Below are 22,788 nucleotides of genomic sequence, written 5' to 3' on the forward strand. Positions count from 1 at the left end.
GGTTCTGCTTACTAATGTCCCACAACAGTGAAAGTTTGAGTTACGTTCATTGAATTTTATTGAAATTTTGCGAGTTAATACAAAACCGAAAATCTAAATTATTGCAATTAACATTAAAAACGCCCGCTCACCGTTACAATGCCACTGAAAACATGTTTTAATACTATGGTTAACTGATTTTACAATTTCTAGACGAGAGTGTCTCGGTTCTGTTCTCGGTCTACAAAAATGTAAAATAATATATTTAGTCACATTTAAAATTGCATAAATTCTAGACAAGTTTAGATGTTATAGTATGTCGTAAATATTTGTTTGTTTTGGGAGAAATTCTCATGCATAAAATGTTTTTGTATTTCCTCTGTTTTTTTGTTTGTTTTATATTTTTTACGTGGTTGTAATAATTTGGAATTATGCTTTATATGTTTTAAATTTTTTATTGCATTTTATGTAATTAAATATATATAACGTACATCACAGCAAAACTTTATAATTTTTTTTTGTTGATTTTTTTTTTTTTATTATTTTTTTTTTGTATTATACTATAAATATATTTGTATGATAAGCTTTTGATTTTTGTTTGGAAAGTGTTTGGAAAACAATAAACCAGAAGGAGTTTGATCCAAAAAAACTATTGATGGAAACACGTAGTTGGTGCTGGAGATATAGAAATAACTGAAGAGGTACTCGTAAATTGAATCCGGATAGAAAGAAAATTGTCATTTGTTTTCCATATCTGTTTCCGTTTTTGGTTTAACTTGGTTGATTGAACTTTTATTATAGTATAAGTATGTCAGTGCACGTACAAAAGGTATTCAATTCATTGTATATATAATTACTTCATTTTATCATAACTTTCTGTTATTGTGACAAAAAATAAACTTTTTTTTTTGTTTTGTTTCTTGTTTGTTAATTTATCCTCCGTTGATGTTCCTACTAATAAAATTCTAGAAAAGCACAACACCTTTACAATGGTCTTTTGGAAATACCATTCATTTATGTAGATTAAAAATAAATACACACACATTTGACATATACAAATACTAGGTATCAAGATTTCAGTAATGCATAGCGTTTACAAGGATTTGCGAACATTCTTTTGGGGCTGCGACAAGGTTTGGGCTGTGGAGTGATGGGCCCCGAAGTGCTGGAGTCGCAATCGCCCGGCGCAAGCAACATGGAAATGCCCAACAAATATGGTTTACTGCTCCTAAGAAGGCTATGTATGCACGTATGTATATCCATTCTCACAAAAAATCAATGCTATTCATATGTGTACAATATATACTCGTATATGCTATAAAAAGTTGAGTTAGTTTCAATGGTTTTTTGTTTTGTTTTGTTTTTGTTTAATACGAATGGAGGGCAGGAATCATTTCAATTTACTTGTTATTCTGGTTGTTTTGTTTTCCTCGTTTGGTTTTACATATGTTTAGCTATCATGTCAGTTGGTTATGTACCATATATGTAAGTACATGTATATGTGTGTTTATGCATGTGTATATCGATCGATAGATGGATAATTATTGTATCGTACTTGTACATGTATATTGGTAAAAATTGTTGTCCGCTCTCCGGTTGTCGAGTTGAAAGTTTTACAGTTGAGACAGGCTAGTGCGCGTAGTTTGCTTGAATCGTATATCAATTTCAGAAGGAAACTCTTTATAATATATGTAAGTACTAAACAGTATCTACATACTCATATATGTAATATTTTGTTTTCTTTATTTTGTATACGATAATCGTGGCTATGCATCTGATGCTCGGCTCAGTTTGGTTACGTTGCTGTAATTTAATTGTTTGCCATTCTAATAGACAAGTCACATTGATTCAAGGAGGTTTAGGTGTAGAGCTACAGACGTTACAGTTTAAAGGCAAAAGTATTTACTACGGAAGTGTTTTTGGGCCACCCTCGGAGAAGTCCAAGTTCGGAGAAGGCTACCGATTACAAATAATTGTGTAGTTCTCTTAGTAATTGCATTATAGTTACGCTCACATCTAAGTACTACAAATACTCGTACATTTATCAAGCCCACCAATATACATACATCTACATATGTTTTTGCTGGATCATATCTAAACTGTCTGCTAAATTCATATTACGGCTTCTTCCATCCGGCTGTGCGTGCTTGTATATATACTATGTATGCATGTATGTGTGTATCTATGTATGTATATATGTATATATATTTATGTAGTATATTTGCTGAAACGTTTGTCGTCCTCCGCTCATCTGATTTAGTCGATTTTTAAAGATTGCTTATATGTTTCAAGGTTAGTTGCTTCCATTTTTTAGTTACTTATTTTCTCAAACAGTAGAAACAAAAATATACATATCTATATATATATTTGTGTTTTTTTTTAAAGGATATTTTCCATTTCTTTTTGTTTTGTTTTGTTTTGTTTTTGCTTAGTGCAAGAAGAAGAACTTCTTCAGTGGGTTCAGTTCGTACAATAAGTAGATATAAAATGCAATGCACTATATATATGTATATGTATGTGTATGTATATGCTTCTTTGTATGTGTAAGTTAAGAAGAAATATTTTGTTGATCAAAACTAAAAATAATAGTCATAATTGTACACACGAAATGTAATGCACGGAGAGAAAGCAGCAAATATGCAAGCCAGGCTCGAAAGCGAAACACAAAAAAAATCATATAAACAAATACAAATATACATATTCCATTTTGCATAAATATTTATATAAGTATAGAGTTAGCAATATGTGTGTATGGACAATTCAAGATACACCATTTACGATTTATGTGCCCAGGTTCTAGCTCACCAATGTCCGTCCCCATTGGGAATATTTTAACGCCTTTCGTGGACATTGAGACATTGAGAAAGCAGTTCCTAATTTAAGTATAAATTTAAGATTGTTTTGGTGTTTTAGCGGGGGAAAAGGAAAACCGTAGCGTGTGGCAAAAGGGCTAAGAAATATCTATGGAATTAATTATTCCAGTTACAGATACAGATACATTTTTGTACAGTGCATTTAGCCTGGTCTGTCTCTACACGCACACTCCTACATATATACTATGTATATTAGATGCTTAAATAGTTGAAATCTTGGTGGTATGCATGGGGGTTTTATTCTTATACAATTGGGTATTACCATTTACTCACATACAAACTAACGTCTACGAGAAGCTATTGAAGAAGTGGCGCGTGGGGCGAGGCATAGATCGGGAGACTGTAAGAGCTGAGGGGAAGCGAAAGTTGGTTTTGGCAGTTGGTTTCGTTGCGCGTTACATCAATAAAAGGCGGGTGTGTGGCTCCTCCACCTACTCCCACTCCCACTCCCACTAACTCTCATCCGTTCCGGAGTGGGAGCCGCAGCTGGGGCTGATGGCGTATGCATTTGGAATACGATTACGGGTATGGGCATGCGCATGCGTATGGGTATTGGCATTGACATTGTTATTGGAACACCAGGCCCATGGACGAGCTCCTAAGCTGCTTGGCTCTGCTGAGGATTGGCTGTAGTGGCTGCTGCCGTACCGGGATTACTGGTAGCAGTTGTGCTGCTGGCAGTCGCCTGTGCCTGAGTCTGCTGCTGATCGGTGCCGTCAAAGTAGTCCGAGGCATTGCCACGGCAAATGGGGCAAGTGCGATTGGACTATAGGAAGTGATTAATCCATTAGTTGTTGTCTCCGATCTCTGATTACAATCTTGAACTCACCCTTAGCCATTTGTCCACGCACTTGGCGTGGAACTCGTGGGAGCAGGGCAGGACACGCAGAAGCTGCTTCAGCTCGAAGTCGCACATGCAGACCACACATGAAGTTTGATCGCCTGCAAGAAGAATAAAGTTTTCTAGTCAGTTTCCTCACTGCATTTGCTGTCCACCTACCATTGTGCACTTCCGGATTGTATTTGTAGCTGGGCAGCTGATCGATCTCGTTGCGTGTGAGACCGCGTGGCTTGGCCTCTCCCAGGCGCTCGGCCAGACTGAGCAGCGCCTCGTAGTTCTCCGTCTCGTTGGTGTCCCCGGAGCTCAGATCGTGTTGGTTGTATGGCGATAGCGGGAACATGGCCCTAAAAAAGAAACATCAGCCACAATTAGTTATTCGTGAAGGTCATTTAAGACGGCGTAAACCTACAGGAAGTTGAGCAAGAAGCCCGGATTGATGATGCCGGCCGTTGTCTGTATTTGCACGGGCGCCTGATGGGCGGCCAGGGACTGCGGCGGCAGGACATGCCGGTGTCCATGGTTGGCGGGCCAGAAGCGCGGTATGCGCCGATGGGGCGGGAATGTGCGACGCTCCGATGAGATGATGATCTGCTGCGGTCCAGCCGACATCTGCGACAGTTGTCCAGCGGCCGCGGCCGCTGCCGCCGTGGAATGTAAGTGGTGAGTGGCCGCCGCAGCGGCAGCTCCGCTAATTGGCGTGATGTGAATGCCGGGCGGCAGCTGGTGTGGATGCGCGTGGGCGTGGGTGTGCGCGTGAGCGTGTGCGTGGGGGTGCGCATGCGGTCCTGGAGCTGGTCCGGCGCCTGCTGCATGGTGCCCGTCCATGTGGTGGGCACCCGGCGGGTCAATGGGCGTCAAGTTGGCCACGGCGATGGCGGCAACGTCTCGCTGCTGCTGCTGGGCCGTGAGCGTGGCCTGGGCCAGCATGTGCTGGGCGGCGGCAGCAGCGGCGGCCATTTGCGTGGGCGTCGGCACCTGTGTCACCTGCATGGGCGTGGCGGCGGCCAGACCGGGCGGGGCTGCGGGGAAGGGCTGCGTGTAGACGCCGTGCAGATGGCATGGGGCCAGACGTGCCTGTGCTGGCATCGGGTAGGTGCAGAAAGAGGCCCAGAAGGGCTCCTGGCGCAGAGCCAGGCTAACGGGCACCTGGTTCAGATTGAGGTCGACCATCAACGAGGCGGATGGCGGCGGTGGCGCATAGCCCACCGTCTGCTGGTGGCTGGGCGGCTGTGGCGGTGCCTGCACCTGCTGCAGTATTGTCCCCACCGAGCTGCTCGAAGGTCCTCCGCCGCCTGCATTGCCACCCGGCATCGCTCCATTGCCCCCGAGCTCCCAAGGGGAACGCTGCGGATGCGATGGCTGCTGCTGTTGGGTCGCATAGTGCTGCGGCTGATGCTGGTGATGGTGCAGCTGGTGGTAGTTGGGCGGCTGCTGTTGCGGCTGGTGGATCTGCTGGGCGTATTGCTGCTGCCCCGTGGACGTGGCCACATCCCGCAACCGCGGTCGACGCAGTGGCGGACTTCCCTGCTGCATCTGGAGAGCGTAACCAAAATATTTTAGTGAGTTTATGGCGATTCTCGGCTCAAAACTCACCTGGGCAAGAAGGCATCGATGTGGTGGCTGTGCACCGCCCTGAGGGCGGCCCGAAATGCGACGGCGCTTGCGCGAGGGACTGTCCGAGTTGAGGCCCACGGGTCCGTTGTTGAGCGAGAGGGTGGAGCCCGATAGCCCAGAGCCTGAAGGCATTTCACCCATTAGGCCCGGACCACCTGTTGATGTAGATGCACCGTTGTTGCTGTTGTTGTTTCCGTAGCCATTGCCCATGTGCTGATAATGGGATCCGTTGCGACCATAGCCTGTGCCTGGGCCTCCGCCATTGCGCATAAAATTATACGAAGATCCCTCCGAGCGATGGTCGGGACCACCCTGATCCTGATTGCCAAAGTGCTGCAAGAGTTTCGATGGGTTGGGAAATTAATAATCGTTTGGAGTAGAGTTATGTGCAAGGATAAACCCACGTTAATGTTGTTGTTGTTTAGATTCCTGTCATTGTAGTTGCGCTGATGGTGGCCGGGATTGTTGTGACTGTTGTTCATGGCTGCGGCTGCATTGCTCAGATGATTATCGGTCATGTGGCGACGATTGTGATTGTGTCCATTGCCGGCGTAGTCCCGCGACAGTGCTGGACACACGCCACCTCCGCGACGATAGTTCATGTAATCGGGTGGTCCGTTCACATTACCGTTAGCGATGCCGTTTCCATTGCTGTTACCAATACCGTTATTACTGTTGATGTTGATTCCATTGCCATTGCCTCCGCGTTGGTTGTAGCCGCGCTGCTGGTGGTGACTGTGACTGGGTCCGGAGGAGGAGCCCTGTCCCTGGTTGTGGCTATTGATGGGTGCGGATGCAATATTAATTTGATGTTGTTGTTGTGGCAGCATTGACGACGAAGACGACCCATAAGGAATTATATCGGTACAAGAATTTACATTCACAACATCAGTAGGATTACTATTTGTTGTTGTTTGTGGATTGGTTGAATTGAAAGTTGTTGCGTTTGTTGAATTTGAATTCGAATTCGTTCGTGTTAGCGGGAGGGATTGGCGATTAGTCTGTTGCTGTGGTTGTGGCTGATTGTGTTGTGGATTGTGTTGGTTCTGATGTGGGATTTGTGGATGATATTGATGTGGATGGGAATGATTCTGACTACGAATGGGTACGAAATTATGACGTGGATGTGGGTGTGGATGGGAACTGGCAGGACTGATGGGACTTGCGGCAAAGGACACTACGATGGGCGAGTGACGTTGGTTGGATGGCGGGGGCGAAGGATCCGATGCGGGACCAACTGTCAGACACAAGCGGACGGGATTCAGTCGGACCACGGACACGGACATGGAGCCGTACGTGTGGGTTTGTGCCCCGCTGCTGTGGCAAATGTCGTAGTAGTTGACATTCGGATTTTGATTGAGATTAGGAATTGGATAATTGGGAGCTCGACTGCTGTGGTGGTTCTGTTGTGTGGCTGCTCGCGAGCCGCTGTTGTGGTGAGTATTGCTACTACCGTTTGGTGAGTATGTTGAGTATGCGTTCGAGGGGGGACGGTAACTGTTATACTGAGGTGGGGCAGAGTTAGTATGAGGATGGGATTGGGATTGGGACTGAGACTGAGATGGAGATTGAGGGTGCTGGTGATGAGTGGTGGTGGTGGTGGTAGTGGTGTGACCTTGACTGTGGCCGCTGTGGTGGTGATGATGATGCGCTTTGCTATTGTTATAAATACAAGTTCCGCTAGAATTACTTGTTTGTACATCGCTGGATTTTCGATTTAGGTTTGCAGTTGCGTTTAGATAATATGTAATACATATAATACGTATATAGAGAGTATAATATTCGGTTTACGAGATACAGTTGAAAATGGTTCAATCAAATCAATGCAGTAGCAGTGTGTGGTAGTATAAACACAACCCATATATAGTTATTTTGTATGCATATACATGTACAGGTAGTAGGTAGTAGTAGTAGTAGTAGTAGTAGTAGTAGTGTACATATGCAGAGTGGTAGCCACACACATATACGTTATTTATATAGTTTTTTATTTTGCAGTTTTTTCGGTTTTGTTTTTTGTTTTTGTTTTTTTTTTTATGAAGAAGAAAGAAAAACGAAAAAGATAAAAATAATATATATGTAAATGGCAAAATGCAATAATTAGATTATTAGTTTAATATAGATATATATATATATTTAATATCAATATGTACACACACATAAATATACGTGGTATAGCGGCAATGCGTGCATATGCAGTCGAGTCTACTACGGCGGAGTAACAGTAATAGTAACAGTAATGGTAATGGCAGTGGTAATATGTGAACTGGAGTATATGGCATATTTATTCCCGATACATGTAAGATCCAATGGCCGATGTCTATATGTTCTGCATATGCACGCATCTGTACTAAACACACACCATATGCATTTTTAGTATTAAAAACAAATACGTACGTACTAATTTGTTTTCACATCGTTTGCTTTTCTATTTGTCTTTTTTGGTTGAATGATTGGTTTTAAATGCATTTTAGATGGAAATTTTGTTAGTTTGCTATTTTATTTATTTATTTGTTTTTCTGCTTTGCTTGAATGCACACTACGCTTTTACCAAAACGGAAATCAAAACAACAAAATGCCAATCGCACACTCTCCTCCGTACTATTCAAATCGAACGGAACGGAACGGAGCGGAATGAAACAGAACGGAACACATTTGAACGTAACGTAATGTAACGACAACCTGAACGTAAGACAACGTTTTTGGCCGGGCGCACTAGCTAAACACGAGACGAGAGAAAATGTTGGATACGTACGAGAATATATGTATGTATTTAGTTTTTTAAAAGAGAGAGAGGTATATATATATATACATATGTATATACATATGTATGTATATATAGAGAAATAAGAGAGAGAGTGCTGGTCATGCTCCAAAACTATACAAAAGAGAAACGCATAACGTAAATAAACTGGTACAAAAAGAGCTTGTATATGTACTATATGTAATTTACTGTAAGCTCGAGCTTTTTCAGCCGTGTGCGCTGGAGAGAGGTGGATGGATGTCCTCTGCCTAACGAGTCGTAGGCGCAACCGTAACCGTAATGTAACCGCATGCGAATGCAAAGCTTTGACAAATACTTAGCGGGGGGTGAGAACATATCCGAGTGATCGGGGATCGCTATCTATACAATATGAAAATATATATAGTTATACACATACATACATATATGGCACGTGGCAAGAGAGATAAAGATGGAGAGTAAGAGAGAGAAAGAGAAAGAGGGGTGGGACGCTGGTCAAAGGGGGACGTAGGCGTGCCTAAGCGCCAAACATAATCGTGTCAACGGCAACACTTACGGACTAGATGCAAAAGCTGCAATTGCGATTGCAACTGGCTATAAACCAAATACAAAACAGAGTAGAATGACAAATCATACAGAATACAGAGTACTGGATAAACAGAGTGTGACAAAGACCAAAGACTAGAATGCGTTACTGTACACAGACACACACGTATGAGTATACAAACAGTAGAAGAGTAGAGAGAGAAGAGATAATTGCAGTGGAAATAATAATGGGGGAAGGAAGAAATAGTAATGTAAGAAATGCTCGAACGCATGTACTAAGTACTATGTATTTAAAATAGAAAAAAATACATATGTTAGTTGATTTGTCCGGCACGATTACGAGTACGAGTACGATTATTGGTACATAAGTTGGTAATTTGTTGGTTTGCACTGTTTAGGTTTAGTTAAATCATTTCATTTGGTTTTGGAAGTTCTATTGGGTACATATAAACTGTTGGTTAAACATTCTAAGCCGCAGTGTGCAAAATGCAAATAAATAAGTAAAACATTAAGCTGAGTTTGTTGATCATTTCGGCAAGATATGTATGCATTTCCGATTCGGATATCGGATGGACTAGGACTGGACTGGACCTACTGCAGGTAAGCAAATTACATCAATCAATCCATCAATATATTAAGTATGTACTTAGCTATCAATCAAGAAACTCAACTAAAATGCATATCATTCATAAAATGTTGAATTGAAAAAAATTACAACTATTTACGGTACGGTTTGGATAAAGAGGAAATTTTGTAACTAAATTCATACTTGGCTTGCACTTTCTTCACGCTTGCATTTCATATAAGTAAATACGATTAGTATGCGAATCTGTTTAACATTTTGTTCCGACTGGTTGCTTTGTTTGATTCTTGTTGCTGGATAGTTTTAACGTATAGCATTGAACTTGAAGCGAAACTATGCGCAAAACGAAAATAATGTTAACCAAATAATAAATACATGTTTATGTATGTATGTATGTAACGGTAATTCAAACAAAATCAGTAAGGTGGATTCGAGTGGGCCTGCGGTTTGGGTTTTGGGATCGTGACTGCGTTTTAATGAAGTCGGAAAGATACTTTTGGGAAGAAGTACAATTTCAGTGTTTAAATAAAGAAGAGTACAACTCGGCAGGAGAACCGTGAAGGTCCATTATGGGTACTCTACAAGTACCTAGAACATACAAATTGCAAATCAAATAAATGTCCATCCAAAAGCTTAGAGCTTTCGCTGCTCTCATATGTTGTATGTGTGTATGTTTGTATATTCAGTTAGTTCCCTCTTTTCGGTGATGCATGAAAAGCACTTACACATACACATAACCATATGTAAGGTTTATTTTGTTTTAGCTGGCTACGCTCTTTCCCATCGACGCTCTTTAGCATGTTTCCGCAACCAATATTCGTTAAATAGAATAACTTAGATTTAAAATACGTATTCTACGGACGAGGCTGCTAACTATTTTGAACAAAGCGAACATCTTATGGCGGTAGTGTGATTGTGGTACCAGCTACCAAAACGAGACAGTCAGTGTGAAAGAGAGAAAGGGATTTCGATGGCGATTAAGGTTAGTCGCCTCCCCGGAGGCACACTTGGCCGTCAAGGATGCTGGATAGTGGATAGTGTGAGAGAGGTGGAGAGGGAGAGAGAAAAACAGGGAGAGCATGCTGGTAAGTAGATACTTATGTAGGGAAGTCCGTCAGGCGCGCGCTTTACTTAAACTGAATAAGCTTTTTGGAGAAAGAAATGACTACGAAACTGAAGAGAAAGTTCTACGTACAAAGGTAATAAGTTTTGGTCGCCATTTTCAAGTGCTTTTCATGCATTTTCTTGGGGAATTATTTTGGTTTTTTTTTCGGTATACGCAACATTGATTCTGCTATTACGATATCTTCTACGGAATTTCACACGTTTCAAATGCTTGCATTGGAGTAGAAGCGGTTAGAGAATTGTACATACGATTACATTTATTTAAATTTGAAGTCAAACAACAAAAAAGAACTCTGTTCTTGCTGTGGTGTGTGATCGATCGTTGGTGTGTGTGTGTGTGTGGGTAGGGGTAGGGATGGTATGTAATGTGAATGCAGAGATATGTATGTTTGTATGTATGTAAATACGACGATAATTAGTATTCATGGTAATTAGGTTTAAGTGGATTAAATGTGCCAATCTCGACGAAGAACAAAACACAAAATGTACAGTACGCAAGAGAGAGAACATAAGAGAGTTACAAATGATCAAGAAGTAACAGTAACGGTATTTTCATTATTTTATGTGGCGCCATCTGTGATGGCGATGCAAGCTTTTGTTTATTATTTAGTGCTTCGAAAATTCAACGGTTAGGACCAATAAAATGTTTGGTTTGCTTTGATTCAATTTGAATTTTACTACACGCGATATTAATTACAAAATTCTCCCTTTAGCCTAAAAGCGATTTTCGATTTTGATTCGATTTCATTTTAGGTGTGGTTACGAAGTAGATAGATAGAGATAGAAAGTAGATAAACTGTTCTAGTCGTTGGGAGGAGCGTGGTAGGGGAACGAGTTACAAGGACATGTTTTGTTATTTATGGCAGATCGAGGCATCGAGGATGGGGATCGAGGGGATCTCGGGAGCGGACGGGGGTTATTTCAAATTCGCTTTTATGTCACTTAAAGCTAACATAAATTCGACCGATCCTCGGGATCGAATCGAGTACAAAATATCTAACGCAAGCGGCTCTCGGCTCTTACCAATTTGAGTTTCGGCCGTCGATTGCATCTTTGTTATTGTTGGCGTTGTTGATGCTGCTGCCGCTGTTGTTGTTGTTGATGTTGTTGTTTCCGCCTGTTTCATTGCCACGCCCCATCACATTGATATTGCACCAGGGACTGTGGCCCGGCAGAAGGCTGTTGCTGTTTGATCGCTGCTGTTGCAGCTGCTGCTGCTGCGACTGTTGCTGCGGGTGCGGATGAAGATGTGGATGGGGATGCGGCGAGTAAAGCATTCGTCCGCCGCCACCGCCGCCTCCGCGATGTGAGCGGGCCGAGGAGGAGTTGCGAGAGAAGGGCCGACGACTGCTGCCCCCATGATTGTTGTTGTTGTTATTATTGTTGTTGTTGTTATTGCTGCCACCATTGGCATTGGAGTTGAGCATGACGTTGCGCTGCTCCCAGAGCTTCTGGCTCCTCGAATATGGTTCGACGCCTGCGATGGAGTGTCCGAGTCCTAGTCCAAGTCGACCTGACCTATTCCCCACTTACTTGTGTTTGTTTGCTGCTGATGTGTCTGCTTGTTCTGTGGCGTTCTTACTGTTTTTCGACTTGCAACACCAAACTTGCTTTTGCTATATTTACGCAGCCTGTGGGGGGTGTAGAAGAAAAGAGGAAACCGCTTTTACAGTCAGCTGAGCTCGAACAGTTACTTTTTTTGTACTTTTGGTGTTTGGTTTAATTTACTTTTGGTTTATTTGATTGTATGTAGGAAGGTAATCTAAGCCGGACACCCGCGCTCCAGAACAGAAAGCAAACAACCAACAAGCCAACATGCTCAATAAACAAAACATTTATGGTTCTCTAGTAGGCAAAATACATACTTACTTACACATGTATATGTATGTATGTAAGGATAATAAAATATATACGTATATATTTATATATGTTTGTGGTTGTGTGTGTGTGTTTATGTGTTTGGCTGGCTATATGTAAATATGTAAATATTCATTGGAATCGTAATAAATAAAACAGCAACAATTTTCAGTTTCGTTCAACAGTGTAGCTTTAATATATTGTCAATTATATGGAACTGAGATGAGATACGTGCGTGGTTAGTCTTTCAACTAAATGTATACGAGGACGGACCCGAGACTTAGATTGGTTACAAGTACGAAAACTAACGATCTCTGGGGATCGAATCGAGGTACGATTTAAACGATTTTTACAATTTATCCGGATTGCAGTCTCTCTTTTTAGATATATAATAATTAGTCAGTCTTGTGTATTGGAGTAAATTCTAGTTAATTCCAATTTTTAGACGTTGCTCTTTCCCGAATGAATTTTGAAACTTCGTTGTTCTCGCACCCTTTCGTTTTCGTTTTCTTACTTGGATCAAAATGTCTAATCTTCAGTCCGTTCCCGTATGTACATACATACATACGTATATACGATATTGATATATGAAAATACAGACGATATATATATAGTAGTTAACAGTTAAACATATGTATGTGTTTGTGTAAATGTGAGTAAAGTAAGATAAAGGTATTCCTTCTGAGATAAGTGAGATAAGCAAGAACAACAAAATTGTACACTTTCAGTGATTCCAGTTTTTGAGTTGTTAAACACGATAACCTATCGTTAAGCGCTCCCCCTCCCATCATACATCATACATACGATATTTATCTCTATGGGTGTGGATGTTGTGTGCTTACATGAACGAGTGTTGGTTGTAAAGTAAACAGAACAAATTATTAGTGGGGACAGTGGAAATGGGTATTGGGTTGGTTTGCTTGGGGAATATGGATGGATGGACAATGGGTGTGGGGAGAGTGGCAGGATGACTGATTACAAACTTATCACTTATCGCTGTGTAGGCGGGGCAGGGGGGCAGTTAGTACAATTGAAAGATTCCAGATCAGAGAGCGACAGATAAAGAGGTTTACACTTAACGTACATGTGTTTGCGCTGTGTTTCGGGGTGTGTGTTTGGGGGGGATATGTGCTCTATAAGTAGGTAAAATACTATGTAAATACTACGCGTAAAGTAGAAAACGAACATGTGCAAAGTAAAAAACAAACAGTGTGACAGAGTTGTGTAGTTATATTGTAAATATTATATATGGATGGGGGGTTAGATCGTATTGGAACCATTAAAAAGGAACGTAGGACGAATACAAATAATTACAGGATGGCTATTCCAAAATGGTACATGTTTAAAATATTTTGTTGTACTTGGTACATAGTCTTTTGTTTTTTTCGTATTCTACGGTGTGGCCAAATGGAAGCCGCAAACCTCTTTCAAGTCGTTAATGAATACAATCAAATAATGGTATTTACCACTTCAATCTTTCTTGGGTTTGCAGTTCCATTGGACCATGCTTTATGCTCTTTAATTCTTTAATGCTTTAAAAATGTACAAAAAACAAGCTTACAAACTAAAGCCGCTCTGTCGCCAGTTGCAGTAGACGGTTGATAGATTGGTTGGTTGGTTGGTAGGTGGTTGATTTTTTGGTTGGTTGAGAGGTTTGCTGGTTGGTTTTGGTTTCGGTTTCGTAGGCAGTACGAGAACTATGCGTATACATATATAAGTTGGCTAGTCAGCTTGAGCTTTGGGTGTTGAGTAGAGGTTGAGGTGTGTGCAGTTTTTAATTCAGTTTTGCAGTTTGCTTTGCGGTAGTTGGTCAGTGAGATTGAGATACAGATACAGCAATGACAATGTCAACGGCAAACGGCAACGACAACGGCAACGGAAATGGCGGTCTTATGTGCTACATAGTATGTATTTAGTATACACTTCGGTTTGGTTTGGTTTGGTTTAGTTGTTGATATTTCAGTATCGGTTTGTTGTTTATTTTTACATGTGGATATATACGAGTCGAGTCAAAAACACTTGATGATCGGTATTCATTGAGAGACGTGTGTGTTAAAGAAGCGGGAGCACGTCTGGCCACGGCCGTTAAAAATGCAAATTTACCACCAAAACCAGCAATAAAATATTGTATGTATGCTAAAAACAAAGAAAATAAAAGTAAAAGAAAACATTTGCTATTACATTCGGTTGAGTTGAGAAAACTAATTACTGGGATTCGGATTTTGGACTATTATTCTTTTAGTTTTGTTAGCATTACAGTATGTATGTACGAGTATATGTATGTAGGATAATATTCAAATATATCAACTATATAAGTATATTGTAAAAGCCTTGTTTTTAATTGCGGCCAATGAGTAGCGAATGCCAATGTTATATAAATTAGATGTAAGAAAGTAGGCAGGGCAGGCAATAAATACATTGTACAAATGCTGGACTATTATGACGATTATGGTTGTAATTGTGGTTCAATCCGTGTGACTGGAAGACCAGAGACCGGCGGAGAGGCGGGTAGAGCTAGAAGTGCGTGCGACTGGAGCGAGGGGTACGAAAGTGCTTGGGGCAGGGTCGGTCTCGGCTGGGCAACCGACTGAGTGCCACCCCTCTCTCCAACACTCTTAAAATTAAAACAATAAATTATACAAAAATATACATACATACATACAGACAAAGTGTTCCAGAGTCCGGACTCCGGAGCCCCACCAACGCACACACACCAGCAAAGGCTTTCACAGACGGACGAGAGCAAGAGCAGCTGGAGAGCGGTGAGAAATCCAGAGAGCCCCACACAGACACAAACTTGCACGCACACAAAGAAAGTAAGAGAGAGAGAAAGAGAGAGGGGACACTGGTGTGCGTCGTCTCTTGTTGTTGCTATTGCGTAGTCATGGCAGTCAACTTCATCGACGACTGCTCTTTTTTTTTTTTCGTTACACACATTCGATTATATGAATATGTGAATATGTATACTATGAAAGCTCGCTGGCTGGTTTTTTGGCAATTACAATAGCGTTTCAAAATACGATGATGGGGCACATTGTGCCTGTGTCTGTATATCCAATACTCTGCACATATTCATATGTATAGCATATATGTTAATATTGGCTCCCTATCAAAACATGTTCACAACTACACTTTACACTCGCACACACACATTTGTTGATGGGGACAGAAAATAAATAATATTACACACCAGACGCTAGCGTAACTAATGCCAGCCCGAGCTCTCTGAATGCAGACAAAGACGCAAATGCTTCTTTCTCTCTTCTGGTTGTAGCTCTGAGTATAGATATGGATGGAAAATCGAAACTCTGTGTCCAAAGTGCTCCCCCCCGCAACAGAGTACGGACAAAATCAACACAAGTTCACACACACACACACATTCACATACACACGCACAGAATGAACTCACAATGACAACCACTTCGTCACCAGCAGATAAAAAAAGCTGGCATTAAACAATTGCGTTTTATGTAATTTCACTACATACATACTTTAGCAAAGGAGCACAATTTATATTACACAGTACCGCAACATAAATTCGATATTGAATCCAAATTGCACTTGATTAACAAAGAAATTTTCTATATTTTTTGGGAGTTTACCTTTTCTCGACCTGACCAGTGCGACCGCATATTTATCGATAAAATATATCGACAGACCCTCGGAAATATACCGAAATATACCCTTGCATTTTCAAAATATACTGTAAATATACCGTGAATCTAAAATTATTTTCCTCGATTTTGGTGTTCTAGTTGATATTAGTAGCTAGTTAGGAGTCTCCGCGCTAAAGCTTTAATTTTATCCGATTTATCAATCAATTCTTCACAGTATTGGCTAGTTTTCACGACTTCTTTTTGTTGGAATGGCTACAAAACTAAAAAAGTCAACCAACAAAAAGAGCATAAAACGTTACGTGAGTGGGAACGGACTGCTACGTATTTCCCAATTTGTTGCTTGTCAACCGGTAGGTATAAAGTAGTATGAGTATTTGTATACCCTGTTTCCATATTAAAATATCATTTTCAATGCTTCTCTTAAACATAAATAATTAATATCTGCATAATTTTGTTGAGCTGGCTTACCAACACAGATGGAATTTTTTTATATTGATTGGAGCCAGAGATTTCCAAAATTTCTTCAATTCGGGGACATCTTTCCCTCCAAGGATACTAAATTCCGCTTATTCCATGAAAAATGTTGGTGAGCAATGCTGCTTAGTATTCTGCTTAGTAAAATACGTAATTGTGGATGGACACATTGTTAAAATTCCCATGATGAAAATTCCCATGTAAGACAAAAACTCTTTGAGGGACATTTAAAAAACATGAGTATGGGAGTTTGGATACCCTATACTATTGAATATACCTTAAAAATGGAATTTACCGATATACTGGCCAGCCAGAGCGAGATAGATCAAATGTACCGTCTGAATATCTATACTAACATACTGAAGAAATATACTATTAAATACCGATATACCACGAGAGATATAAGATTGAGTGGAATAACTTAACCCACTCAGCACCCCTCTGTTTAAAATTGAGTGATATTTCAACGAAATTTTGTATCTGAATTGCGCTTAAATGTTTCAAGTTTCCCAATATTCACTCATACACTTGATTTTGTAACTATTCTTGCAAAAATTCCTTGGCATGGCCCTTAAAGTGTATAAACATGTATAGATGAAATTTTTAAAGCCAGAAATGGATTGTGCCGAAGATCGGATATCTCTATAATTCTTGTTAATCAGCATTCAAAGTAATTAAGACACTTAAACTCTACCAAAACTCTGTACTCTTTGTTAATCTAGTGTATGGGTCTTATAAAGAGTTTACCAACATCAACCACTCATGCCCCTATGTGGTGAGAGATATCCCAATATTTTGTATTTTGTTCTGGTAAAAATATTTTAATATTTCCATTTCAGGGTTAGTTATACATTCGTCGAGGATATACTGCAGAGTAATTAAACCAACAATGAATTGTGCAGAAGATCGGATACATATCTCTATAATTTTTGAAAGTAATCAAAAGCAATTAAACTCAAATCATGCGTAAATGTTATTATCCAAATATTTTACTTTTTCGATCAAGACCAGGAACGATGCGGTCTCAGCTGGTGTTCTGTGTGGTCATCGGACTAATGCTAACATTTAACATCAATTTTCACGTAAATATATGTAAATTAATAATCAAGTGTAGGCTAAAGAACAAAGTTTTCAGGATGCCGTCATTTTCAAGTTTATGAACATCGTCTGTGAGAGCTACAATCAATCGTGGGTCGTGTTCCGATACTGTCGCCTGAAGGCTGTCGGTCGGGACAGGGTTAATCTCAACATAAATGCGACGATACTTCATCCAGCTTATAACATAACAAATCATGGAAAGATATTAAAGAGAGCAAGTGGCTACAAGCCCTGGCTATTGGACACCACTGTGGATGCCTGTCGATTTATGCGCAAGAATTACGATCCATTTGCACAAATAGTCTTCAGCCTTTTTAAAGAATTCTCAAACATCAACCACACTTGTCCGTATGTGGTAAGATCTCAATTCTATACTCAGTATACTCAGTGTTTAGCATATTTCTGGTTTATAGGGACACCAAATATTAAAGGATTTTTATCTTAGGCCCGAGCTGTTGCTTCTGCCTTTTCCCACCGGCGATTATATGCTGTCTATGCGCTGGTACTTTGGCAAAAAGCTGCAATTTGATACTAATGTGAGCTTCGTGTTCGTGGAGGATCTCATCAAGAGCTAATAGCTGAAGGCACCTACGGCAGATCCTTACAGATTCGCAGATGCAAGGAATAAAATTTAAATTGCAAGCAATTAATGTTCTGATTTCTTAAATATGTGCAATGGGATTTTGTGTAAAAAGCCAAAAGATACTTTTTTTGTGAGTCAATGTGATGAAAATCCATGAAAATCTTTCAGGAGTAATTTGAAATATTTAAAGAGCGACAACCCTTCACATCATTTTCTATAATTGAGATACCATCAAGCATCAATTTGCTCCGGCAGTTATTTAAGCAATGTTAAATGTGATTGTCCACTTTTAATTGACTCTCTCATGCGGCAAAAATTTATATTTTCTAATTCGGCACTAAAAGAGTACTTATTGGGGTAGATTAGATTCGGTTCGATGTTTTTAATAGCCAATAAGGTATGTTTATAGATAACTTCTTGATCACCTTCAATAGTCGAGGCTGTACCGACATGTTCGTTTGTCTGTCTGTATGTCCATCTTGCTCAATCAGTAGTTTTCAGACAGTATACAAGTGCACGCTCAAATGTCGCTCAACAACTTTAAGATATATATACAAAAATGTACATATGTTCAGGTTTATGTACTTACATATGTATGAGAGATACAAGAAAACTGAAATCCATTTAATATGTAGTATCCGGATCACAGCATCTAGAGGATCTATTGTAGAGTAGGGATTAACTGCAGACTATCACTAAAAGCCCTCAGATGCATCCAATTATTGTGCAGATATGTGAATACATATACATATGTACATATATGTATGTATGTACATGCATATATCCTTTTTTTTACCTTTGTTTTAAATGACATACTATCGATGTTCAGTGAAAGTAATTTAGGTAAAGTGGAATGGGATTGTCTACCATTGAATGACTCTTTCATGCGGCAAAATGTATATAGTTAGATCCGGTACTCAAAGAGTTTTGGGGTATATCAGAATCGTGTAGATGTGTAAATTTACCGGCCGGACTTTGCTGGGAATTGAGCGAGAAAGACTATGCAACAGATGCAGTGATATAACAGCTGGGAAATTTACATAAAAAAATTACATTAATATAATGTATTCAATAATTTACATATTTATATGTAATCAGAATGAGTAGCGGACCATGGGAGTCGATACCCTCAGTGGGTGTAATCTAATTGAATAAACGAGGCTACTCGAGCGGAATAAAATCTGGCTCAAAATATTGCATCATTGCTACTGAATTCGCATTCGCTCACCATTTGCTTAGGAGCTGCAGTCCAAGCTAATATTCTGTGTTCTGGTCGGAATATTTCTAACTTCTGCATTCGATTTCAATGTAAATATATCCTTAAGTTAAGCAACAAGTTCCGCATTTAACCCGAGTTCACAGGATGCACTCGTTTTCAAGTTTACAAACTTCGTCTGCGAGAGCTACAACAAATCCTGGTTGGTATTCCACAAATGTCGTCTCAAGGCTGTGAGTCGAAACAAAGTGCTGCTCAATCTAAATGGAACGGTTCTACATCCGGTCAACGATATATCAGCTCATTTTCGGGTTTTCAAAAGAGCAAATGGCTACAAGCCATGGCTCTTTGATGTCAAATTTGATGCCTGTCTGTATTTGAAGAGGCGAAATCATCCCGCTGTTAATATAGTCTATTCACTCTTCACCCCGTTTTCCAACATTAATCACTCATGCCCCTACGTGGTAAGATTATATGAATATTTCCGAGAACTTCAACAACGTCTCCCTGTAACTCTTGCAGGGGGCAATGTTAGTCAAGGACTTGTATCTAATACCCGATCTGATGCGTCTGCCCGTTCCAACGGGGGACTACTTGTTGTCGATGCAGTGGTACTACGATAAGAAGCTAACATTCGATACCAATGTTAGTGTTGCATTCGTAGAGGATCTATTGACGAGCTAATGGTAGGGACTACCTGTAGACTATGCCTGAAAGTCCACAAAGAACCACTATTATAAAGATTTATCAAATAAATACATATACATATATATCATCTGTTTGCTTATGTAGTTCCCAGAATCCAATTGGTTCGGACTGGACAGTATTTCATTGTACTTATAGTTAGTGCTGAAATCCGATATGGTAACTCGATTGCCTCAGTGCTGGTGTGGTAAGCACAAGAAAGCGGACAGTCTGGCAACTCCTTTTACGATCATGTACGCTTCGGACGTCCGTGTACCGTTTCCATGGGCTTATCACTGTATATAAACGCAGTGCACCAGATACAAGGAACCAGCACCGCCGCCAAGGTCTGACCAGCCAGTTGCGGATAAAATGTACCATGATAGTCGTGAAACAGCAAAGGGATAAGTGTTTTCACCGGGTTCATAGACGCACCCGTCAGGTTGTTCTACACATGTTGGAAATGAAAGGGAAGGGTAAAGATTTGTTGTTATTCTGTATTCTTTTCTGACTTACCCCAGCAATGCCACAAGCGGTCACCAAGAGTCCCATTTTAATCGAGGCAGAGTCCAGGCAGTTACTATTCTGCACATCCCACAGCGCGCACCAGCCCAGGACAAACACCGATGTGAGGATGAACTCAATGGCTAAAATTTGAAAGTTTGACAGTTCGGCCATTGGGTCGTGCACACAGAGGGCCGGATAATTGTGCTCAATGACAGCCGCTGGCAGCATCGCCATCAGAAAGTAGTAGCCGGCCAGGCCGCCGGCCAGCTGACAGGCGACATAGAGCAGCATCATGTCCTTGGCTATGTGGCCAAGAATGCAGCAAGAAATCGAGACGCACGGATTGGCATGGGCACCAGAAATGCAGCCAAAAACATGCACCACTATGCACACTGTCAATCCGTATTGAAAGCTCCCCACCAAGAATCCAGCCTCCTCCGGAAAGCTCATCGCCACTCCCATGCAGCCGACCATCATCAGAAGCGCCGTGCCGGTAAACTCACCCACAGCCCGAGAGAAAGAGCTGCCGTCTAGGATCATTGTGTCTGCAGTTGAAGTCAATAAAACAGTTTTTGAAGCAGAAACTGCTCTCAAACAGGAACCGATTTATGTTGAACACCAAATCCAAGGCCTGCCTCATGCATAATTCAATTGGAAAATCATAAACAAGTTCCGGGTAAACACACAAAAATGTTAACGTGACAAGAAAAAAATACTTCAAAGCAGGGCTTGGCATAGGACATGGGAGCTAAAAGTGTTTTACAATTATTTGTACCAATACCAATGTTCCGTTTTGCTTGCTGTCTTCTCACACAATCGCAAAAACAAAGCGCCGTTGAGTGCGTGCCGAGACCTGCTTTAATGCAAGCGTTGCCTGCTGTGGGGAAGACCAATAACTTATTCACCACGCACAGAGTGACAAGTGACAAGCGCCAGAAAGTTATAGAGATATGTAGGTACCCGAAAGAGACTTCCATATGGTGTAAACGTGCAAAGAATTCTTAAAATATTTCAAGTCAATTTAATAATAAATTCGTACAGTAAAATATTTAAAAAAAAATTGATTATAATTGAAAATAGTTGAAGTAAATAAATTAAAACACGGGATGAAGTGTGAAACAGAATCAATGATTATTATAATAATTATTTAATGAAGTGGAAAGGCACCAGGGGAAACGGAGGGGCAATCAAATTATTCGTCAAGAATCTCGGTTATTTTGGCACTCTCGGCAAACACGTCGGGTATTTCGGCATCATCGGATCTCTCGATAATGCGATGTCGCTCCGCTGCGGCCAGGCACTGGATGGCCACCTCCCGGGCCTTGGCCCGTGACTCGTCCGGTAATTGGCCGAGGCCGCTCAGCAGCTCCATGATGTCCGTCTGGAAGAGCTTCTTGGCAGTCTCCTCGCCGGAATTGATCATGTTGAGTATGACGACAATGCCACGATGCTGCACCGCAGGGCTGGGATTGGCTATCAGTGTGTGGAGTATGTCCAGCCAGCTGGCCACGTTGAAGATCTTCTCACAGCACTTGTCCGAAACGGAGGTGAGCATGGCCAAGGCTCCGGCACAGGCCATGGCCGTCTCCTCGTCCTCATCCTCGCAGAGCAGGGCCAGGAACTTGACGCGATCGTTCTCGCCCTCGAACATCTTGACCACGTCCGCGGACATCACCAGATTGCAAATGCATTGAGCGGCCGCTCGCGTCAGATGGACATGATCTTCCATCAGGTAGAACTCGATCCGGGACACTCCCTGCTCCTTGACGATGCGCTGGCGCACGCTCTCGTTCATGTTGGCCAGGTTGGTGAGTGCCATCAGCGCCTCAAAGTTCTCCAGTGCCGTGCAGTCCTGATGCAGCAGATTCAGCAGCGGCCGTATGACATCGAGCGATCTTTGGCCGCTGAACGCCACCTCGGGGTTGATGGTGATGCCGATTCTGGCCAGAGCCTGGGAGGCATGCCTCTTGCCCTTCTCCGTACCCTCGAGGGCCATGCGCAGCAGCGCCTTGACGCCTCCATCCTGCACGACCTTTCCGCGCAGCTCCTGGAGTCCACAGACCGCATTCAGCACCCTGGCCATCAGCTCCTGCGAGTTGTGGCTCTCCGTTTTGGACAGCGCACAGAGGGCGGTGGTGATGCCCTCGTTGGCCAGGATCGTGATGCGCTTGTTGATGAAGTCCACGTCGTCCAGCTCGTGCTCCTCGGGTATGTGTTGCTTGGCGAACTTGGCCAGCTCGATCATTTCAGGGACCATTTCCTGCTTCTCGTACGCATTGCACAGATTCACAAAGGTGGTGACGACGCCGTACAGGCAGGACTGGTCGCCGCCGCGGGTCAGCTGCATCAGAGCTTGTATGGAGGCCTGGTCCTCGATCAGCTTCTCCTTGCATTCGGCATCGAGCGTGAGATAGGCCAGGCCATCGGCTGCCCAGCGTCGGATGTCCTTGT

At 41.7% G+C, this 22,788-nt stretch overlaps 5 protein-coding genes across 13 annotated transcripts in view; 2 read left to right on the plus strand and 3 right to left on the minus strand.

Annotated features, from left to right (window-relative positions):
• Nucleotides 1-886: 886 nt before the first annotated feature.
• On the minus strand, nt 887-20,886 carry LOC117896255 (RING finger protein 44). Of its 9 annotated transcripts, none has more exons than XM_034804439.1 (9): nt 15,761-15,797; nt 13,720-14,294; nt 11,325-11,932; nt 5,712-7,011; nt 5,287-5,640; nt 4,103-5,226; nt 3,853-4,037; nt 3,682-3,794; nt 887-3,618 (listed from the first exon to the last, which is right to left on the minus strand). In XM_034804439.1, exons 3-9 carry the CDS (start codon nt 11,726-11,728, stop codon nt 3,451-3,453), a joined length of 3,648 nt encoding a protein of 1,215 aa, XP_034660330.1. In that variant the 5' UTR covers nt 11,729-11,932; nt 13,720-14,294; nt 15,761-15,797; the 3' UTR covers nt 887-3,450. The 9 variants fall into 9 exon arrangements, with proteins under 9 accessions (XP_034660330.1, XP_034660329.1, XP_034660328.1 ...); XM_034804438.1 differs by having other exon boundaries at nt 15,650-15,766; XM_034804437.1 differs by lacking the exons at nt 13,720-14,294; nt 15,761-15,797 and adding an exon at nt 20,841-20,886.
• The window catches only part of LOC117896256 (protein unc-45 homolog B), a 19,438-nt gene continuing 1,908 nt past the window's right edge, over nt 5,259-22,788 (minus strand). Inside the window, exons 2-4 of the mRNA XM_034804447.1 lie at nt 21,527-22,788; nt 21,101-21,106; nt 5,259-5,269 (exon numbers count right to left, since the gene is read on the minus strand). The exon at nt 21,527-22,788 is cut by the window's right edge and continues 306 nt beyond it. Coding sequence (XP_034660338.1) covers nt 21,530-22,788 — 1,259 coding nt within the window. The 3' untranslated portion in view covers nt 5,259-5,269; nt 21,101-21,106; nt 21,527-21,529. The remainder of the gene's footprint in view (nt 5,270-21,100; nt 21,107-21,526) is intronic.
• Nucleotides 17,248-17,955, plus strand: LOC117896263. Its single transcript, XM_034804454.1, has 3 exons — nt 17,248-17,331; nt 17,385-17,702; nt 17,761-17,955. Exons 1-3 carry the CDS (start codon nt 17,266-17,268, stop codon nt 17,920-17,922), a joined length of 546 nt encoding a protein of 181 aa, XP_034660345.1. The 5' UTR covers nt 17,248-17,265; the 3' UTR covers nt 17,923-17,955.
• Nucleotides 19,044-19,830, plus strand: LOC117898840. The gene is made up of 3 exons (XM_034808515.1): nt 19,044-19,062; nt 19,261-19,610; nt 19,669-19,830. Exons 1-3 carry the CDS (start codon nt 19,044-19,046, stop codon nt 19,828-19,830), a joined length of 531 nt encoding a protein of 176 aa, XP_034664406.1.
• Nucleotides 19,971-20,877, minus strand: LOC117896260 (aquaporin-2). Its single transcript, XM_034804450.1, has 2 exons — nt 20,347-20,877; nt 19,971-20,278 (listed from the first exon to the last, which is right to left on the minus strand). Exons 1-2 carry the CDS (start codon nt 20,875-20,877, stop codon nt 20,081-20,083), a joined length of 729 nt encoding a protein of 242 aa, XP_034660341.1. The 3' UTR covers nt 19,971-20,080.

Source organism: Drosophila subobscura, chromosome O (genome assembly GCF_008121235.1).
Source record: "Drosophila subobscura isolate 14011-0131.10 chromosome O, UCBerk_Dsub_1.0, whole genome shotgun sequence".
Classification (NCBI taxonomy): Eukaryota; Metazoa; Arthropoda; class Insecta; order Diptera; family Drosophilidae; genus Drosophila; species Drosophila subobscura.